The 18299-nt window shown below is 51.1% G+C and overlaps 3 protein-coding genes across 4 annotated transcripts in view; 2 read left to right on the forward strand and 1 right to left on the reverse strand.

Annotated features, from left to right (window-relative positions):
• Nucleotides 1-485: 485 nt before the first annotated feature.
• On the reverse strand, nt 486-10052 carry GCKR (glucokinase regulator). The gene is given in 10 exon segments (XM_045073902.1): nt 486-624; nt 5557-5660; nt 6820-6879; nt 7123-7129; nt 7482-7514; nt 7516-7553; nt 7920-7988; nt 8561-8629; nt 8795-8950; nt 10044-10052. Coding segments are annotated over 10 exon segments (684 nt in total).
• An 890-nt stretch (nt 10053-10942) lies between these two features.
• Nucleotides 10943-14009, forward strand: FNDC4 (fibronectin type III domain containing 4). The gene is made up of 7 exons (XM_045073920.1): nt 10943-11315; nt 11505-11648; nt 11729-11844; nt 12070-12274; nt 12720-12809; nt 13100-13224; nt 13398-14009. The coding sequence occupies exons 1-7, from the start codon at nt 11252-11254 to the stop codon at nt 13431-13433; spliced, it is 780 nt and encodes a 259-aa protein (XP_044929855.1). The 5' UTR covers nt 10943-11251; the 3' UTR covers nt 13434-14009.
• Nucleotides 14010-15876: 1867 nt separating this feature from the next.
• The window catches only part of IFT172 (intraflagellar transport 172), a 34471-nt gene continuing 32048 nt past the window's right edge, over nt 15877-18299 (forward strand). For both annotated transcript variants that reach the window (XM_045073908.1, XM_045073910.1), the window contains exon 1: nt 15877-15963. In XM_045073908.1, coding sequence (XP_044929843.1) covers nt 15925-15963 — 39 coding nt within the window. In that variant the 5' untranslated portion in view covers nt 15877-15924. The remainder of the gene's footprint in view (nt 15964-18299) is intronic.

The raw sequence follows: 18299 nt of genomic DNA on the forward strand, positions 1-18299 counted from the left end.
TCCCTGGACTGTCTGCCTACTCTCCTCCCCCACCTGTCCCCAGCGCCCCTCACCTCCCACTCCCTGTACACCTGTCATCTTCACAACCTGCCCCATGTCCCATCATCTCCCCACCTGGTGGAGGAACTCAGTCCTCTGGTTAAACATATCACTGTGATCACCAGTGAGAAAGTCGCAGACATCTCGGTAGTCTGGAACGTTTAAGGACAGGGAGAAAGGAGTGATGGGCTTTATAGGAAAGATTGATTCTAGGCTTGGGGGAACGTTCATGGGTCTTAAAGGAAAGTGCCCAGAGGGGTGGCGGGTGAGGTGTCACACACATGGGAGGCCACAGCTAAGCGGGGCTGGGAGTTGAGGAACCAAGGCCTGAGTAGGGGTTCACAGCAAGGAGCATTTGACTGAAATGCCTATTCAAACAGGACAGTCTAGACATCAAATGAGGAACCCCCATGGGCTGCGGATGGGGGTAGGAAATCGGTTTGCATTCAGGAGGAGCCAGGAAGAAAGTCTGGAACTGGGGTCCAACCGGCACCAAAGCTGTGGATACACTCCACTCCATCCATGATGGCCATGATGCCCAGGGTCTGCCAGCCAACCAGGTACACACGGCCTTTTTTCTCCAGGCTGAGCACAGGCCAGATGTCAGGACACGAGAGGAGATACAGCAGTGAGAAAAGATCAGGGATCAGAGCAAGATGCACACGGCCAAGCACAGGTGCAAACCAACAGAAAGGTTACCGCGCTCTCCACCACGCAGACCTGCTCCCCTCACCGCGTTAAGGAGTCCTCAGGGTCTCCGCTGTTCTCAGGACAGTCCCCCATCCACGCAACCTCCCCACTCCTAACACGTTTCCAAACACCTGATGCTGGCTTGCATCGTCAGGGCAGTGATCTTCCGGCTTTGACTCTAGGTCACCTGATGAGCCCGCTCTAATGTCCGCAGGATTTCCAGAAGGCACCTGGGAGAAAGGCCACCAGCTCCAGGGGCGGGCCCAGGGCCCCCTCTAGACAGCATGGGTACCCAGCCCTGCCCAGGGGAAGGCACAATTCCCTGAAAACTAAGTTCTGCTGGTCCCTAGCGGAGGTGCGGGGAGTCCTGTCAGAACGCAGGGCAGAGGACAGAAAGGACTTCCGTGAGCAGAACACAAGACCCAACCGAGGCCGAAGGACATGAAGAGAGCGGGGCGAGGAGGACGGGCTCGGAGCGGACGAGGAGGTCAGCGGGGATTCTGGGAGCCAGGCCAGAGACACAGGCCCCCGCAGAAGGAGTTCTTCCTGCACGACCTGGGCCCTCCCCAAGCCAAAGACTCTGAAACGAGGTGAGCTTTCGGTGTCCCAGGTGGGCTCAGGGATTAAGTGTCCCAGGTGGGCTCAGGGATCAGTGGGACCTGAGGAGCCCAGGGTCCCCAGGAAACAAGTGAGACTTTGTGTGCTAAGAAACCCAGGCCAGCTCTTTTCCCACGGCCCAGGGTGCGGTGGGGGTGGTGGTACTGGGCCTCCGTCTTGCTGCCATTAACCCGTCTGTCTCTGCGTCTGCCCTTGCCATTCCCCAGCCCATACCCACCCTCTCCCTGCCTGACTCTGACTGTGCTCTCCTGCCTCTGAGAGGCTGGGATTCCTCGGTCCACAGTCTTATGGGCGGCCAGTAGCAAGGCTTTCAGCAGGATCTTGGTGGTGCTTCCCCCTTTCATCCAGGAGGAGCCACTGAGGCCCTCAGGCTAAGGAGGTGATGATGACACCGGGGAGAGGTTGGGAGAGGAAGGAGGATCCTGTTGTTCACGAATTAGTGGCTGCTGGGCATGCGCTCTGGCTGGAGGCCCCTGGCGGATTCGACTTAGTGATTCCTGGGCATGCGCTCTGGTTAGAGGCCACTGGGCCTGCATTCAGCAGGTCTGGGGGTGTCCAGTGCGCTATGAGGAGGGCTGGGTTGTGGGCTTCACTGAGACAAGCAGAAAGAGGGTAAGGGCCACCTCTGGTCATTTCCATGGCACATTCAGGACTCTAAGGAGGAGGCCACAGTGACTGAGTGTCCCGTTAGCAGGAAATGAGTGTTTTTTGGAGAGGATTTTGTTTTGTTTTGTTTTCTTCAAGAAGTTTCTTCCAACCCAACCCTCCACTTTTTTAATAGTTCGTCAATGCAAACATCACATTTCAGGTCCTTTGGAAGGACCAATGAAGCAGCCATTGTAATGGACAGGGATGTAACATGACACACCAAGCATAAAGAGATTATTGCAAAGAGAATGATCAAATTGGTGACTGAGAAAGGAGATTAAAAGTAAACAACTGCAGATGGGAGGAGAGATGAGCGCCTGAGAGCTGAAAGATACAGACCTCATACGGGGAGGCTGCCTTCCACTCTCACAGAAGGAAGAGCAAGGAAAATGTCACACATGGGTCCATCCCTGGCAGAGAGGCCCAGGGGCAGGCACTCGGCTCAGGGCCTTGTCCAGTCAAAGTGAGGGTAGACCACACTCCGAGAGAAAGAGGAGCACAGAGGCTTGGAAGGTCCACCCAGTTTTTGGAGAGGATTAGGAAGGCAAAAGAATGAAACTGCATCCCATTGTTTTAAAGCCCACCTTTGAAACGAAAATGTAAGAGAAACAGAAAGCAATTCACCCTTCCATTCAATCCTCTCTACTCACAGATGCAAAAGAGGTTCTTCAAAGGGGAAACCTGCCCTAGATGGGTTAGCTGTTTAATGATGACGGATTCAGCAGACAGGGTCAGGACGGAAATACAACATCTTAAGGTGAAGGAGGAAATGGGAAAACAGGATTTGCTTTACGACATTTTAGTTGACACACTACGCCAGGAATTCAGACAAGACATAACAAGATCGGAGGAATCCAGGAGGCGGCAAGCATTCCCTAGGTGAGGGTGGGGAGGATCCTACCTCAACAGCAGGACTGAGCCCGAAAGCTTCCTGTTTCCCGGCAGCTTCTGCATGCGCTCCGCTATTTGTCGGAATGCGGAACTCCAGTCTTCTATGGGTCATTTCTGGGGCCCACAGAGAGAAAGACGTGGGGAGATGGTGAGAATCTAAAGGAAGGGCCTCAGATGAGAGTCGGAATCAAAGACCACATTGGGATTGGGATCTAACATCAACATTCTCCTAGACATGTGCTTTGGAGCTCATAGAGGCACCGTGTCTCTGAACCACAAGGAAAAGTGTTAGTAAAATATTCAGCAATTTAATCCCAGAGCAAAGCCAACACTCAAATTTAAAGCTCCAGCGTGATATCAGAACTTTCTCATGTCCTGGTCCTTGCCCATGTCCTGTGGCCATGACCACAATACCCACAACTCTCTGTAGGCCCCTGGAGGAGTGCCTATCATCAGAATGTCAAAACTGCCACTTTATTTTCAGTCTTAAGGTCCATCAGAAGCCCTTCCCATTCCTGGAAATATATTCTGGCCATCTCCCCAAAGAGTGAACCCCTCACTACCTGAGGGAGGGACAACCGCTCCTGCCGAAAGAGCACAGCTACAAGGCATGACGCGTAGCATCCAACAGTTGGCAAACATTTCTCGAATAAATTAACCACGAACAAAACAATGTGCTAAGGGGACGAGAGAACATCAGGCTTGTTACCTGCTTAGGTGCAACCATGGACTCTCAAAGAATGGGGATCTTCTGTAGTTGACCTCTACTGGTCAACCCTGCTAGGGGATACCCGGCCAATGACCCACTGTGGCAGGAGCTCAGACAGTTACCTCTGTATAAGGCCTCCCGAGCCTCCCCTCATCATCCCATCCCTGCAAAATATCTACCCCTACTTTAACCACTTTTGTATTTTTTCATTTGTATTTCCTCGAGGGCAAGCAAATTTCACATATTGCACGCCCATTTTGTAAAAGTGTTTCCTGTCATTTGTCCTCAAACTACTTCGGAAAGTCCCTAGAGACCTAGGCAGAGCCCCGAGCCAGGGTTCATTGTGCAGTTTAACACGGAGATCCCCAAACTTGCTAGTCACCAACATCACCTGGGGAGTTTGGGTTGGTGTTTGTCTGTTTGTTTTTTATTTTTTTAAATTACCCATTTCTGGATACCACGCCCACCCTGAGAGTCAGTTTCAGGAGTTCTGGAGTGGAGCCCAAAAATCTGTATTTTTAACATGCTTCCCAGACGACTCTGAAGTTCGGCCAAGTTTGGGAGCCGCTGATTTAAGGAACAACTGGAAGAGCTCCACGCCCACATTGTTTGAATCCCTCATTTCACTTAGTCACAGGGCCTGAAATTAGCATCCACTGCAGCAGATACATTTTTGGTGAAGGAGAGTCCTCCATTAAAAGGAGCAGGGTTAAAAGTATCTCAGACTCATTTATATCTTCACATGAATTACGCTACAAGCCTGGAATCTGGGAGTTGAGAAAAGGACCTCAGAAAGCACCCGGCCGCCCCGCCCCCCAGGACCACCACTGCATGTGCAGAACCGCTCTTGAGGAATCAACAAGCCTTCCCTGGAACATTCCAGTGACAGGAAGCCTTCAGCTTCATCAAGAGGCCCACGCCAATGGTGAAGTCAGCAGAGCTCCCCGCACCTGGCTGGGCACCAGCATCTCCAGGGGTGGTCTCAAAAAATAAGGTATTTGGGACGCCTGGGTGGCTCAGTTGGTTAAGCAGCTGCCTTCGGCTCAGGTCATGATCCCAGCGTCCTGGGATCGAGTGCCACATCGGGTTCCTTGCTCTGCAGGGAGCCTGCTTCTCCCTCTGACTCTGCCTTCTACTCTGTCTGCCTGTGCTTGCTCTCACTCTCTCTCTCTCTTACAAATAAATAAATAAAATCTTTAAAAAAAAAAAAAAAAAGATATTTCAGGGCCTCACCCCAAAGCGACAACATCCGAGCTCTCGCACAAGGGCCTACGAATCTACTTTCTTCTTGCTTTAACACTCCTGAGGCTGAACATCCAAGGAACCACACCTGAGCACTATCGGCTTCACACGATGACCTCTGGGATCAAAGCGGCCATCTACATAGACAATAAGGCGGAGGCGATTGGGTGGCACAGAGTCCTCAGGAAAGGGAGACAGGGTGGGGGTTTGAGTAGCCAGAGCCGGACCCAAGGGGAGCCTAGGATGACAAAGGAGAATGGTTGCTACAATAAGGGAGCTGGGCAAAGGGGAATCAGAGGCCACTCAGCACCCACGGCTCCTTTGAACAGATGCTTCTCTTTGGGGTCCGCATCGTCCCGACCCTATTCTATCTCCTGGGCCTTGTTTTCCCTGTCTCTTCATTCCTGTTTTGAATGTCTGCTTTCTGGTATTTGATGTGGCCTCTGTAAGCTGCCTTCAGTCCTTCCCGAAACAAGAGACTACATGAACCAATAGACCAAAAAAATAAAGAAAGAAAGCCAAAACAAAAACCCACGGAGAGCAAAAATCTCATAAGCTCAGAGACAGTCCGTATTTACTTGAATGTTCTGAGATGCGGTGAATATGACCATAGCCACCATGCCCTCCTCTTTGTGGCTGAACTGAAGATTTTGACAGGTTTCCTCTCAGCCTCCCCAAGGGGCCTGGCCCGTCACTGCCTTTCATTACAGTGGGCTCACCTGGCCATGTTCACGGGGCTGAAACCAACCAGGACTGGTAAGAAGGTGGCTGGGCTGTCCATGCCAGAGTCCATCTGGTCTACCACAAGGGGGGGGCCTGATGGCTGGGGGAGAAAAAGGGTATGATGAGAGCACAGGGGTTACTCTAGTGTTTCCTGAGGCCCAGGAGCATCAGATTCCCCTGAGTCCTTGTTAGAAATGCACAGTCCCAGACCCAGGTAAAATCTACTAGATCTGCCTTGGAAGGGGACAGCCCCAGGCCTGTATTTTTTTTTTTTTTAAGATTTTATTTATTTATTTGACAGAGAGAGATCACAAGCAGGCAGAGAGGCAGGCAGAGAGAGAGAGAGAGGAGGAAGCAGGCTCCCTGCTGAGCAGAGAGTCCGATGCGGGACTCGATCCCAGGACCCTGAGATCATGACCCGAGCCGAAGGCAGCGGCTTAACCCACTAAGCCACCCAGGCGCCCTCCCAGGCCTGTATTTTTAACACGTTCCCCCAAGGAAATCCTCTGCATGGTAAAGTTTCAAAACTACTGGACTAAATTGTATGCTCCTTAAGGTCGGTGTCCTGCCCTCCTTGTGTGTCTCCTTCCGCATCTAGCATTGCTCGACCTGTTTCTCTTAGTGAATTGTTAGAATCAGTACACTGCAGTGATGAGAGAAAATTGGGGTCACCAAATCCAGTGCTTGGAATCTTGCTAAAATGCAGATTCAGACTCAGTAGGTCTTGGTGGGGGGCGAGATTCTACATTACTAGCAAGTCCTAAGAGATAATGATGTTGCTAAGCAAGGACCATGCTTAAGTAGCAAAGGGCTGGTCCAGGGGTCAGCTTCTTCTGTAAAGAGCAAGAGAGTAAATATTTTAGGCTTTGGGGCCTCTATGAACTCTGTGCAATACTCAACCCTATCGTTGTAGCATGAAGTGGCCATAGATCTTATGTAAACACAAATGGCTTTGTCTCAATAAAACTTTATTTACATAAACAGGCAGCAGCATGATTGGCCACTGTGGTTTGCTGACCCTGGGACTAGTCCATCTACCTTGCTTGTTGAATGGACTGATACACAGGTATTCTGGAATCGGATGCTTTCCCTGTCATTCCACATTCATGCAGCTGGGTCTCAATTAGTGAGAGTAAAATCAAAATTCCTTGTGCGAACCCTTTCTGTTTTCTAGTACCCACTTCCGCAATCTATTTTCCATGCTGTTCTGCCCCACCCCCTTCCTCCCTGTAGAATGGATCCCCCCAGGCTGTCTTCACATTCACAGAGAGTCCCACTGAAATGCCAATGACAATCACCCTCTTCTTCCCAGCGACCACCTAGGAGGGGAGGGTGGGTGAGACAGTGCCACCAGGAGGATTCTAGGATACAAACCTATTGCATGGAGATGTCAGGGTCAGGACTGGGGAAGAGAACGGGCTTTGGCTGGATGGGGACTCTAGTGTCTTCGTGAGAAGGAACAGACAGAGATGCCTGGTTGACTATCAGGGGAAAACACAGACCTTCTTCAGTTATTCAATCCCGTGCAGGGCACTATCTTCTGTCCCCTCCCTAGATGCTACCACAGACCTAAGAGGACAGACTCAAAGTCAGTGGCACTGGTTGGAAAGCAGAAGATCATGGTATACTAGGGAAGAAAAGGGAATGCTTTAAGAGAAGGGAATGATGGGAAAGATATCATTGACTGAAACACCTACTATTTGCTGAACACCACAGTAGACACTTTCTAGGGCTGGACACTCCAATTCCAACAAGGGCCAGTCAGGTGACATGAGTATGTGAAGTGGGCCGAGGATAAGGCAATAAAAATGATGGGAAACAAAGTAAACTGGGCACAAGCTCCACCTGAAAGCCTGAAAATTCTATTTCTAGAAAACACTATCCAGGCCAAAGAAAATATACACAGGCCAATGTGGCTTACCTGTCACTGCTTGCAATGAGGTAGGTGTAGAGATTTCTGTCCTAGACCTTTCATCAGCTGGTTGAAGGAGACCTGTCAGCGGGGAAGGACACGAGTTCGTGATGAAAGTGAAGGGAGTGGTAACCTTGGATCTTGACAACTAGTATAAGGACTCCCTCAGGCCAGCACTTACGCCAGTCCTGCTTGGAATCTGGCACTTCGAAAGCTACTTGCAGATGACAGCTTGGGGTGCATGGGATGTAGAGACACGCTCAATAGACGGAGTGGGGCCCAGGTGGGTTCCGAAGATACGGGGTTCCGCGGTGAGGTCTAACTTTGAAAAGAGAGGGAGCCAGGCCTCAAGAGGGCCACCTAGGAGCTTAGCTATGATGAGCTTTGTGGTCCTGAGGGTTACCCCGAGAAGGCAGAGGAAGGAAAATTGGGGATCAGGGTACTCACCGACATGAGAAATGCCACCCTGCCAGAGTTGCCCCCTCCACTCAGCACCACCAGCTCCCCCTCAGGTTCCTGAGAAAGAAAAATTCCAGGTTGGGGGAAGCACATTCCTTCTTTGTCAGCAGCAGAAGAACTCCTGGGGAGACTCCTTAACCCTCCTTAACCACAAAAGGGAACAGAAAGATGCCTGGATTTGAGAACAAAACTTCAGTCTGACTCCCATCTCTGGCTGAGCTACGTACTCAAACCTTACTCATTCCAGAAAGGACCAAGAGCAGTTTGTCATCCACCATCACTCAATAAAAAGCAGCGCTACCCAGCAATTATTAGCTGGATATATTTGGGCAAGCTACTGTGATTATCCTTTGTTTTCCTATCTGAAAAAAAAAAAAATGGAGACAATCACACTCATTTCACAGGTTTTTGCAAAGGTAATGAGTGTGAAAGCACAATGTCAATTACAGAGTGTGATGTAGATAATAGTTATTATAATTACTGTTGATTGATAAGATGACAATAAAGAGGCCAGAGGGAAGATTGGGAGAAAGGAGAATGGAGATGGAGTAAAATGAGAAGTGGAAGCCAAGAAAAGAGAAAGGGGGGAGGGAGAGAAGTTAGGAGGGGAGGAGACAGAGAGACTGTACCTTCAGCACTTCCTGCACTTTGCCAGCCACTTGGACCATGGTGGTCAGAACTGATTCACTATACAGTCTCTGTAGGGAGCAGGTGGGAAACAGAAGCCAAGAAATGGACAGTGGATTTGGGGGAGGGGGAGGAATGAATGGTGGTGGAGGGGCTCTCAGGTCTCAAACACGAAGGACCATTGGCATGGAGCTGGCATCTTTATTTTTAGTGTCCAGGGGATGGGTTTGGGTTACCTGGTATGTGGGCATGACTTGCCCCTCCTCCTGGAAGATCTCAGCATCACATTGTCCCAGCAATGGAACAGTTTGCTCGGCATCTGCTTTGTCGAGGTCCTGGGTCAGTGGGTTTGACTCCTCTGTGATTGGCAGGGCTGCCTCATACCCAGACCTCTACAGGGAAGGGGGTACAAGGATGCAGACAGGAAGCCCAGGCCTCACTCATGCCTCTGGAGCTGGAGGTGGGAGCGGCAGCAGACACAAGGTTTGGGGACACACACACACACACACACACACCATCCAAGGATTTAGCCTGAACTTGGTACTCTGGGCCTAATAGGGGAAGGTCAGGAAGGAAGATGGGAAGGAGGAGAGGGAAAACAGAAACCCAGGGTGGAGGGAAGTCCAGAAGAGAAATGATTCTAGGAATCAGTGGAAAAGACCAACATGGAGAAAGGCGGGGGAGGTCTCACCTCCCACTTGCCAGGCTCTGGGGTCTCAATCACGTGTTGAACTGTTTTGTGCCCAGCATGGTCGAACGCTGTGGACACCCTCTCGTGCCTGCCTCTTCAGCCACACAAACCATTCTGTCACGCTAACTCTGCTTCTAGCTGGCGGGGCCTTATCTGAGCCACAGTGATGATTAACTCAGGTACCCTGGCCTCTCCGAGCACTGCCCCCTCTGAGTATCTCTCCCCACACCCTTTCCTGATCAGTTGGCCCCCAGCCCTCTGGGCACCCCAGGGAAGCTCCAGGGGTCCCTCTTTGCATGCATGCACACTACCCAGCCTCTGCTTTGCCCCATGAAGGGGGAAACCTGAGGTTCATTACTCTTAACCTTTGGACACAATGACCTCTTCCAGGAGGGCCTGGAGCTCAGAAGTGCAGGGTAATACCCAGTCCCAGGACAATGAGAATCCCTGAGCAGAGGATTCTTCTGGGACCAGGATGCAACAGGAGGCCAGAGATCAGGGTCCTCAGGGACAGCAGAGGCAGAGGACCTGAGCCGTGGCTTGATCACATGTCCAGAACACACAGTACTCCGGGCCCCTCTTGCTCCATTTCACTCTTTCATCTCAGAAGGAAGGTAACAGAAGCTTTGGAGGCCCCAGGGGGATACACGCTGAACTGAATATTACAGGAAAAAAGTGCCACGGAAATAGAAATGTTGTAATGAGAATTAGAAACCAAAGTATCTGCCCTAAATACAACATGAGCCAACAGTTATTTACACTGAACAATGCACTTCTCACATGCAGTATCTCACTGGGTGCATTCCCACTAAGGAGACCACACTGACACCCTCGTTTTGCAGATGGTAAAGCAGAGGCTCAGAGAAGTTAGGTCGTTGCTGAAGATCACACAGTTGACAGAAAGGGGACTCACACCAGGTTGTTACTCCAGATCTCATGAAATAGTTTAAGGATTTATGTTTGTTAAACGAATGAAGTAACTAAAACGCTGGTGCAAATAATGATAATCCCTCGCTCACACAGTGTCATAAGATTTATAAAGACATTCCCCAACATTATCTCACTGGATTCTGCCAACAGCCCTATGAGGTTCTGGACGCTCTGATTTTAGGAAACCTGACACTTAGACGACCAATTTCTGCACACCAGGCAGGAAGAAGAGCTAAAAAACCCATAATAGGTTGCTACTCTTTAGACTTCCGCCGCTATAAACCCAGCCTGCTGTCTTAACCGCTGGACTCCAGCTCTTCCCGTGCCCAGACACGGGAACAATATTTGTTTAATAAATTAAAGAATGAATGAGAGCAACGAGAACCAATATCAGATTATGAATGGGGAAGAGATTTAAAAGCTGACGCAGTCTACAAGTGGAGATTTTAGATCAATTATCTCGCCACTCTGTCCCCTCCAGCAGGGGAAGTGGGATTCCTCCTCCCAACTTGGCTAATTCCACCCGGGCAGGGAGGGGCCCTCCCGGGAGCCGGAGACCCTCGCACCTGCGCCTCTCCCTACGGACAGAGCCTCGGACAGAGCCGGGATCTGAGGCAAGGGGACCCGGGAGGCCGCCAATGGGAGGGTCGTGGGAGGAGCCCCGGGAGAACGGGGTCGGGGGAGGGGGGGGGAGGGGGATGACGGCGGCGAGAACCCCGGCGGGGCGGGGCGGGCCGGCACGTCCCGGTTCGGCTGCGGCGGAGCGAGCGGGGCCAGCTCTGCAGAAGGCGGCGGCTAGAAGGCCGGGACGGTCACATCCCGCTGCAGGGGCCGGCGGAGCAGCCGCACTGCCTCCCGCACCTGGACTCCGGCCAGCGGCCAGGCCGCGCCGGCACCGCCCCCCGCTCAGGGACAGACTAGGTGGCCCGTCCGAGCTCTGGGGTCCCCCGCAGCCCCGCGGCCCGCTCCCGCTGCGCCTCCACCTGCCCTCCGCCCGCAGCTCGGTCCCGCGCTGCCCGCCGCGCCGGGCCCGCGTCGGGATGGGGTAGGGGCAGCGCCACGGAGCCGGGCGATGGGCCGCCCTCTGGGCACCGAGCAGCCCCCGAGGCCTGACCCGACCGCGAGAACCGGCGGAGGTGGGTGTGGGCCCGGCAGAGCGGCGCACTGGGGACGTCCGGGGTGATGCGGGGGCGGGGAAGGAGTGGGGAGAACGGGGGGATCCGGGGCTGCTGTGGGCGGTGGGGAGCCGGGGAGAGCTGCTGCCACGCGTGCGTTCTGGGCAGTTCTGGACACCCCCCCCCCCCAACAACTCCTGCCACCTCCAGGAGCCCCGCCGGATGTCAAGCGGATGCCCCAGTGCCTCACAGCGGACTCGGTGGGGACCATGGCTTCGCTGATGCCCCTCTCCCCATATTTAAGCCCTACGGTCCTCCTGCTGGTCAGTTGTGACCTGGGCTTTGTGCGAGCAGGTGAGTAAAGGGGTAGTGGGGTCGAGCAGAGCTAGTCCGTACCTGGGACCTGTTAACCTATTCACTCTGGCAGCCAGCAGACCGACCTCGGTCTCCTGTGAATGTGACAGTCACTCACCTCAGAGCCAACTCGGCCACTGTGTCCTGGGACGTCCCAGAAGGCAACATCGTCATTGGCTACTCCATTTCCCAGCAAGTATGAATCACCCTTCTGCTCCCTGGCCTGTGTTTTTGGAACTCTGAGCCTTCCTTCTGTTACCCCCATCGGGGACCAAAGCTCCCCTCCCCGTGGTGGGGGAATCTGGGAGCTGGTGTCCCCTGGCTCAAGCTGCCCTTGTCATCCTACTCCGTGGAAGTGCTTGGATGTTTGAGTCCTGGGACTGGTGTGAGACCACCCTCCTGTCCCATCATCTCCCCGCAGCGACAGAATGGCCCTGGGCAGTATGTGATCCAGAAGGTGAACACCACCACCAGGGCCTGTGCCCTCTGGGTACTGGCTGAAGATAGGGACTACACCATGCAGGTCCGGAGCATCATCCTTTGGGGAGAGAGCCCCCCGGGGCCTCGGGTGCACTTCCGAACTCTCAAGGGTTCTGACCAGCTACCCTCCAACAGCTCAAGCCCAGGTGAGAGGCTCAGCTATCCTCCACTCCTGAAAGCTTTCGATTCTCTGGCTTTTTACCTGCCCTTCAGCCTCTTAATTTACTTCCCCCCAAACAAGCCACAGTCTAGCTTAGATGAATAAAAGGATGACTTAATTCATCATACTGCCAAGAAACGAGGAAAAAGGTTGGCAGGGGACTAGGTATAAACAGGCTGATAATGAATCGTTTGGGAGAAGGGCTTTCAAGCTTCCTTTTCCCCACCCTCTGTTCCCAGCTGCTGCAGTTTGCAGGAATACTGGCCCGCAACGGTCCTGCTTTTTTGGTCTCTACCTACCTGTCCACCAACAGCTTCCTAGAGAGGGGCTCTCAGGGGCAATCCTGGCACCAGACTCTCCATCCTTACGGGTCTGCATAGAAGAGCTCTGTGGCCACTCCCCATAACCTGGAGTCTACTCTTTCTTCTCAGGCGACAACACAGTGGAGGGTCTGGAGGGAGAGCGACCATTGCAGACAGGGGATGTGGTTATCATTGTGGTGGTGTTGCTCATGTGGGCCGGTGAGTGCGCAGCTGCACGGGGGACCAAGGATTGGGGGAGTGGGGGCTCAGTGAAGGTGGGAGGTGGTGAAGGCTCAGGAGAAAAGGCAGGGAGGGAAATGCAGCGGGGAGATGCTTAGTTGGGGGTGAGCAGAAGTTTGAGGAGAGGAAGGCTAAGTGGGTGGTGCTCACATATGAGCACCAGAAATTCAAAGGTTTTCTTCTAGAAATCATGTGGGTATCTCACTGTCCTTCAAGGCTGTGAGTGGGGAGATCAAGATCAAGGTGCAGATTGTATTGTTGTGTTTCAGCTGTCATTGGGCTCTTCTGCCGTCAGTATGATATCATCAAGGACAACCACTCCAACAACAACCCCAAGGAGAAGGGGAAGGGGCCAGAACAGAGTCCTCAGGGAAGGCCGGTGGGGACGAGACAGGTGATGTGATGTGAGGCCGGTGAGGGAGGGAAGGGTGATTTTGCTTCTAGAAGCAGTCAGGGAAAGGGAGAAGGCCAGAGAGGGGCAGGAAGAGAGGGGAAATGGATATTTGGGATGGAGGAGACTCTTACCTTCCTGACATGAGACTCAAGACATTTTTTTTTTTTTAACAGAAAAAGTCACTATCCATCAACACCATGGATGTATGAGTGAAGAAACCGAACTCAAAAACAGATGCACTAACACCCTGGGGATGGGGACAGGGTCAGGGAGAGCCTCAGTTGGTGATCTGCCCAAGACTGAAGGATCCCGTAATCTCCTAGAGGGTAATGACACTCCCACAATCTCAGGCCTGGTGCCCATCCTCTTTCCACTGTCAGCAGGGCCAGAAGGTAGGTCTCTTAGGGTCTGTGCTCCTGGACCTGGGGAATGGCTATCAGATGGGATATGTCCTCCCATTCCCCAGGTCCGGGGGAGAGACACTTGTTCAACTGTATCCCACTAGGTCCCAGATGGGCCCCCATTGCACCTGCATCAGGACTCTCAGCATCCCCAGGTGCCCCCACATCTTGCCTCTGGGTCTCAGAGGGGGAGTTTCTTTGGGTACTCCTCCCTCCCCCAGCAACTCAAAGGAATTGTCTGGATCTGGGGGCAGATGCTGCACCGCACTACCCCACTGTCTTCCACGGAGTCTCAGGGGCTCCCTGTCTCACCTGGTAGCCCCCCCAGCTGCTGGTGACCTCATCCCTTGGACATTTTTCCAATAAATGTTCTTGGACAAACTAGAGATGACTGTATGGAATCCTGTACAGTATACTGAAGACACTTCCCCACTGACCACAAGGGCCTCTCACACCACTACAAACTTGACAGGAGCACTCTCATTCTTTTAAGGTGTTTGTTTTGATTCTATAGCCTGGAATGGGGGGGGAGAGGACAGAAATGGGTGTAGAAAACTAGAGCCCTAGTTCCTTTTGTTTTGTTCAGTGAGAAGTGGGGGGAGAAGGAAAAGAATGGGGGTGGGGATATAAATTCTCCTGCATCCGTGGAAACAAAGGTTATACCATGTGAGAGGGGCCGGTAACCTTTTTAAGTTCACTGCCCACATTGACACCCAAGCTTTTCACCATTGATTCCTCTGACTCCTCCATCAACCTCGAGTTAATTTCCAGAAAAGGACTGAACGGTTTTTTTGGACAAATGAAAGAGCAGCTCCACTAATTGATCCTTCAGTGCCACGTGCTCCTATCCTGTGCACTCCTGTACTCCTAGTCTTCCCCACACTCACTTTTCCTTTTGTTTCTCTCTGCCTCTGTCTCGCTGATTCGGTCAAAGTCAATAATAACTGTAAAGTGTAAATGAGTTTATATTCACTCTCTGCCACTATATCCAGAGGAGGATTATGGAAATAAAACTGAGGGGTTGGAACTCCCCTGTCAAAAGACTTCTACTTTGGGCTCTGGGGCTACTTCCTTCCTGTGAAAATAGAGGGTTTCCTCTACTGTTTCCTAAATTCCAAGGGTGGGGGGGATGGTGCCAGTGAGAGAAATACCACTGTGGGGGAAAAGCTGCAGAACCCAGTATCTGGACTTCATATGCTATACTCTCTGGAGAATTACAGGTCTTCTCAACTTTGGATCTTTCCAGAGGAGTAGGAACGCTCCTTTTCTGCATCTCAGTCTCTCTGGCATGTTCCAAGAATTTAGACCAGTAATTCTGAAAGGGACCCCAATCCAAACAGATCAAGAAGTCATTATCCTTTCTACTTAATCAAGCTCCAACCCCAGGTATCACAAGACTTAACTTTACTCTATCAGATAAGCCAAGTTCTCATTTGCCCTCTGCCTTGAACCACAAAAGCATCCAGATCTGGGCAGCAGATCTTCGGTCCACTGCTACCCAGTTCTGGGGCTGGAAACATTCACATCGCGGACTCTGGACACCTCATCTCTTGGGATGGAAGTGGCACGGGGTATAGAAGCATGGCATAGATATAGGGGGCTAGAAGTTCAGAATATAAAGGCTGTTTAAATGCATCAGCTCTGGGTTGAATCCGAGTTACATCCTTTACTTTTAGTTTGTTAAGTGACCCCTCTAATCCCGAGTCTCCTGGCATGTAAAATGGAACTAATAATGCCATCCCCTTCAAAAAATGTCTTTGAGATTAAGTGAGATAATGCATCTACAACCTTTTGCACAGTACCTGGCAGACGCATCCTGAGTATTCGGTTAGCTATCATTATTAGCCTTGTGATATACTGTGCACATCATAGAGCCTATTTGGGTTCAATCCGGGCTGCTGCAAAACGTATGAAAGCAACCGCCTTGCCTTCCTCCAGGGTTGTAAGGATTAAAAGAAGTGTTCAGCCACACTTTACTCACAATCCCGGCGGGAGTAAGACCGCGATTACTTAGGACCCAGAGTTTGCGGAGGGCTTGTGGGCGTGGCTTGAGCTTGAGTTTGCAAGCGACGACAGGATTGGTTGAAGAGAGGACTCGAGTCCTGTAGGGGTCCCGCCCTAGACCTCACTGCGCCTGCGCACGTTCTGTTTGCTTCACTGTCGAAGCTACGTGGTGACCTTGCGAAGTGTGTCGCGCTGTAGTCGCGTCTGCGTCAGCACCAGTTGCTGCCATTGCGTGGCGGGTTGTCCAGGTAACGAGGGGAGCTGACTGGTGGCATCCGAGAGACAGGTGTTCGTCATGCAGTTGAAGCACCTGAGGACCCTGCTGAGCCCTCAGGTGAGGAGTTGCGTGCCTCTTCCCTCCCCCGCCAGCCTTAACGTTCCCAGAGAAGTGGGGGAACTGAAATCTCACGATGGTGAGCGCCTACTGTATGCGGTAGCTTTTGTTCCGTTTCGTTTGACATCAGTTGTGTACGAGGCACGGTGCTGGGCGCACATGGAAACAGCGAACCTAAGTCTGCGCCCGGATAAACGAGCGCTTTAGGTAAAAGCCCCAAAGACAGAGTGCGGAAGACCTCCCGTTCGTTCTGATGATGCAGATCTCAGATTCGGAAAAGGCTGGGCACCGGGAGAAGAACCATGCTGAAGAGAGGCTGGGTTTTGGAGCTAGGAAACCAGCACTCAAGTGCTAGTGCCAGCTGCACTTTCAATAAATGGTCCAATCCCGCTGACCTGAAGCCCTCGGCACACAGTCTCTGAGCGCCCACCCAGCGGCTTCATTTGGAAAATGGGAGTAACAATGATAGCAACCTGAGGGGTTTGGGGGAAAAGTTCGCAAAAGCCTTCGCGGACTAAAAAGCCCTGTAGAATCTGATAGACGAGAGAGAACATCCAAAATTCAAAGGATAGGCTCAGACAAAGCTAATGATAGTATCTGCCATAAGCGAATGTTTCCTATGTAGCAAGACAGCATAATTTAAGGAGTTAGGATTGTGGTTTGTGGAGTCAGACATACGGGGATATAAATCTTGGTTCCACCCCCTTACGAACTGTGTATGTAAACTTGAGCAAATTACTTAACTTTTCTGAAATCAGGTTCCCCATCTGTAAAATATGCATAATCATCTCTGTCTCAGCGTTATGAAGTAAAAGGACAATGCATATTGAGCATTTATCAAACTGCCTAGTCTATGGAAAGATCTTGTTAAGGGTTAGTTTTTATTATTCTACTCCCGGTCCCCATTGAATCCTCAGGCAGTGCTGTGAGGAATGAGGAAGGCTTCACAGCGAATGTGGTATTAGGAGAATAGAGGGAAATTAGAACAAAAGAGAGAAGTGCTCATTGCTCAGGAAACTGCCCCCGAAATTGTAATTTAAAAATTCCTTTACCCTAATGGAGTAATTGGAAGTGAAAATCCCCTTCAGTCTTTCAAAATAAGATGTCATGATGCAGGGTAGGGCAAAGGCCCAGGATTGGCAAAATGATGAAGGAAGATGATGAGCTAGGAAACGAGGAACCCTCAGCCCTTCAAACCTAATTTAATCAAGCGGTGGATGGGGGGGTAAAGGTGGTGGTGAGGCTGTTTTCTGACTCTGAGGATTTTGATGGGGGGGGGGGAAAAAAAGGCCTTTTAAACCTGGGACTTTGGAGGTAGGTGGTTTAGGAGTGATAAGTAACAAAGTTTCAAACCAGAGCTCTGGAACCCAAGTAATTAATCACACAATTGGAGCAGAAGCTAAATGTTTTATTTCAAGGAAGGAGGTCCTTAGTGCAGAACCTTTGAGGACCAGGTGGTAGACAGATGTGGAAGGGAATAATCCACAATTGAGATGATCACTTCAAAACTGGACTTCTGAGCAGTGTATAGTTTGGGGGGGGGGGGATTAAAAAAAAAAAAAAAACTACATGTGGCATTTTCATCCTAAATCTCAACTCTGAGTGTCTTACTCCCCATTCCAGAATCTCCACTGTCTTTTTCCTACCAAATGAGCCCAAACTCCTTGGCCAGATTTCAAAGTCTTTTTGCGCTGGCCTCACTGTTTTTCCTGCCTTGCCGCCTCTGTTCTATTTGCAAGATCGTTTCAGCTAAATTAAATTACTGTCTCTTAATGAGATTTGCCTTTGCTCGTATCATTCCTTCTACTTCAGATAACTTCCCCCATTTAACTGCATCCAATTCTTCAAACCTTAACGTTGGTCATTTAAACATACAAGGATTTCAGGCTTCCCCAAACTATCATCGTGCTTTGTACATGCCTCTTTAATGGGATTTTTCCTTTTTTGCACCATGTTATTAGCCTGGGGGCAGGGACCGTATTTTGCTCTTTTTCTTCCTCTCAGCCCCGGGCTACATGCCTTTCTCAGTAAGGTATTCAAAAAATACTGAATGAGGAGTGCCTGGGTGGCTAACTCATGAAGTGTCTTCAGCTGGGACATGATCCAGGGTCGTGGGATTGAACCCCACATTGGGCACCCTGCTTACTGGGAAGCCTACTTCTCCCTCTCTCGCTCCCCCTGCTTGTGTTCCCTCTCTTGCTGTCTCTGTGTCAAATAAATAAATAAAACCTTTAAATAAGAATATTAAATGAAAAAAATATGTATATATTGAATGAATGGCTGAAGACCAGAACCTATTAAAAAAAAAAAAACTTATCAGACCAATTAAATTTATT

Source organism: Mustela putorius, unplaced genomic scaffold, assembly GCF_011764305.1.
Source record: "Mustela putorius furo isolate JIRA1106 unplaced genomic scaffold, ASM1176430v1.1 tig00537293_pilon_pilon_pilon, whole genome shotgun sequence".
In the NCBI taxonomy this organism is placed as follows: domain Eukaryota; kingdom Metazoa; phylum Chordata; class Mammalia; order Carnivora; family Mustelidae; genus Mustela; species Mustela putorius.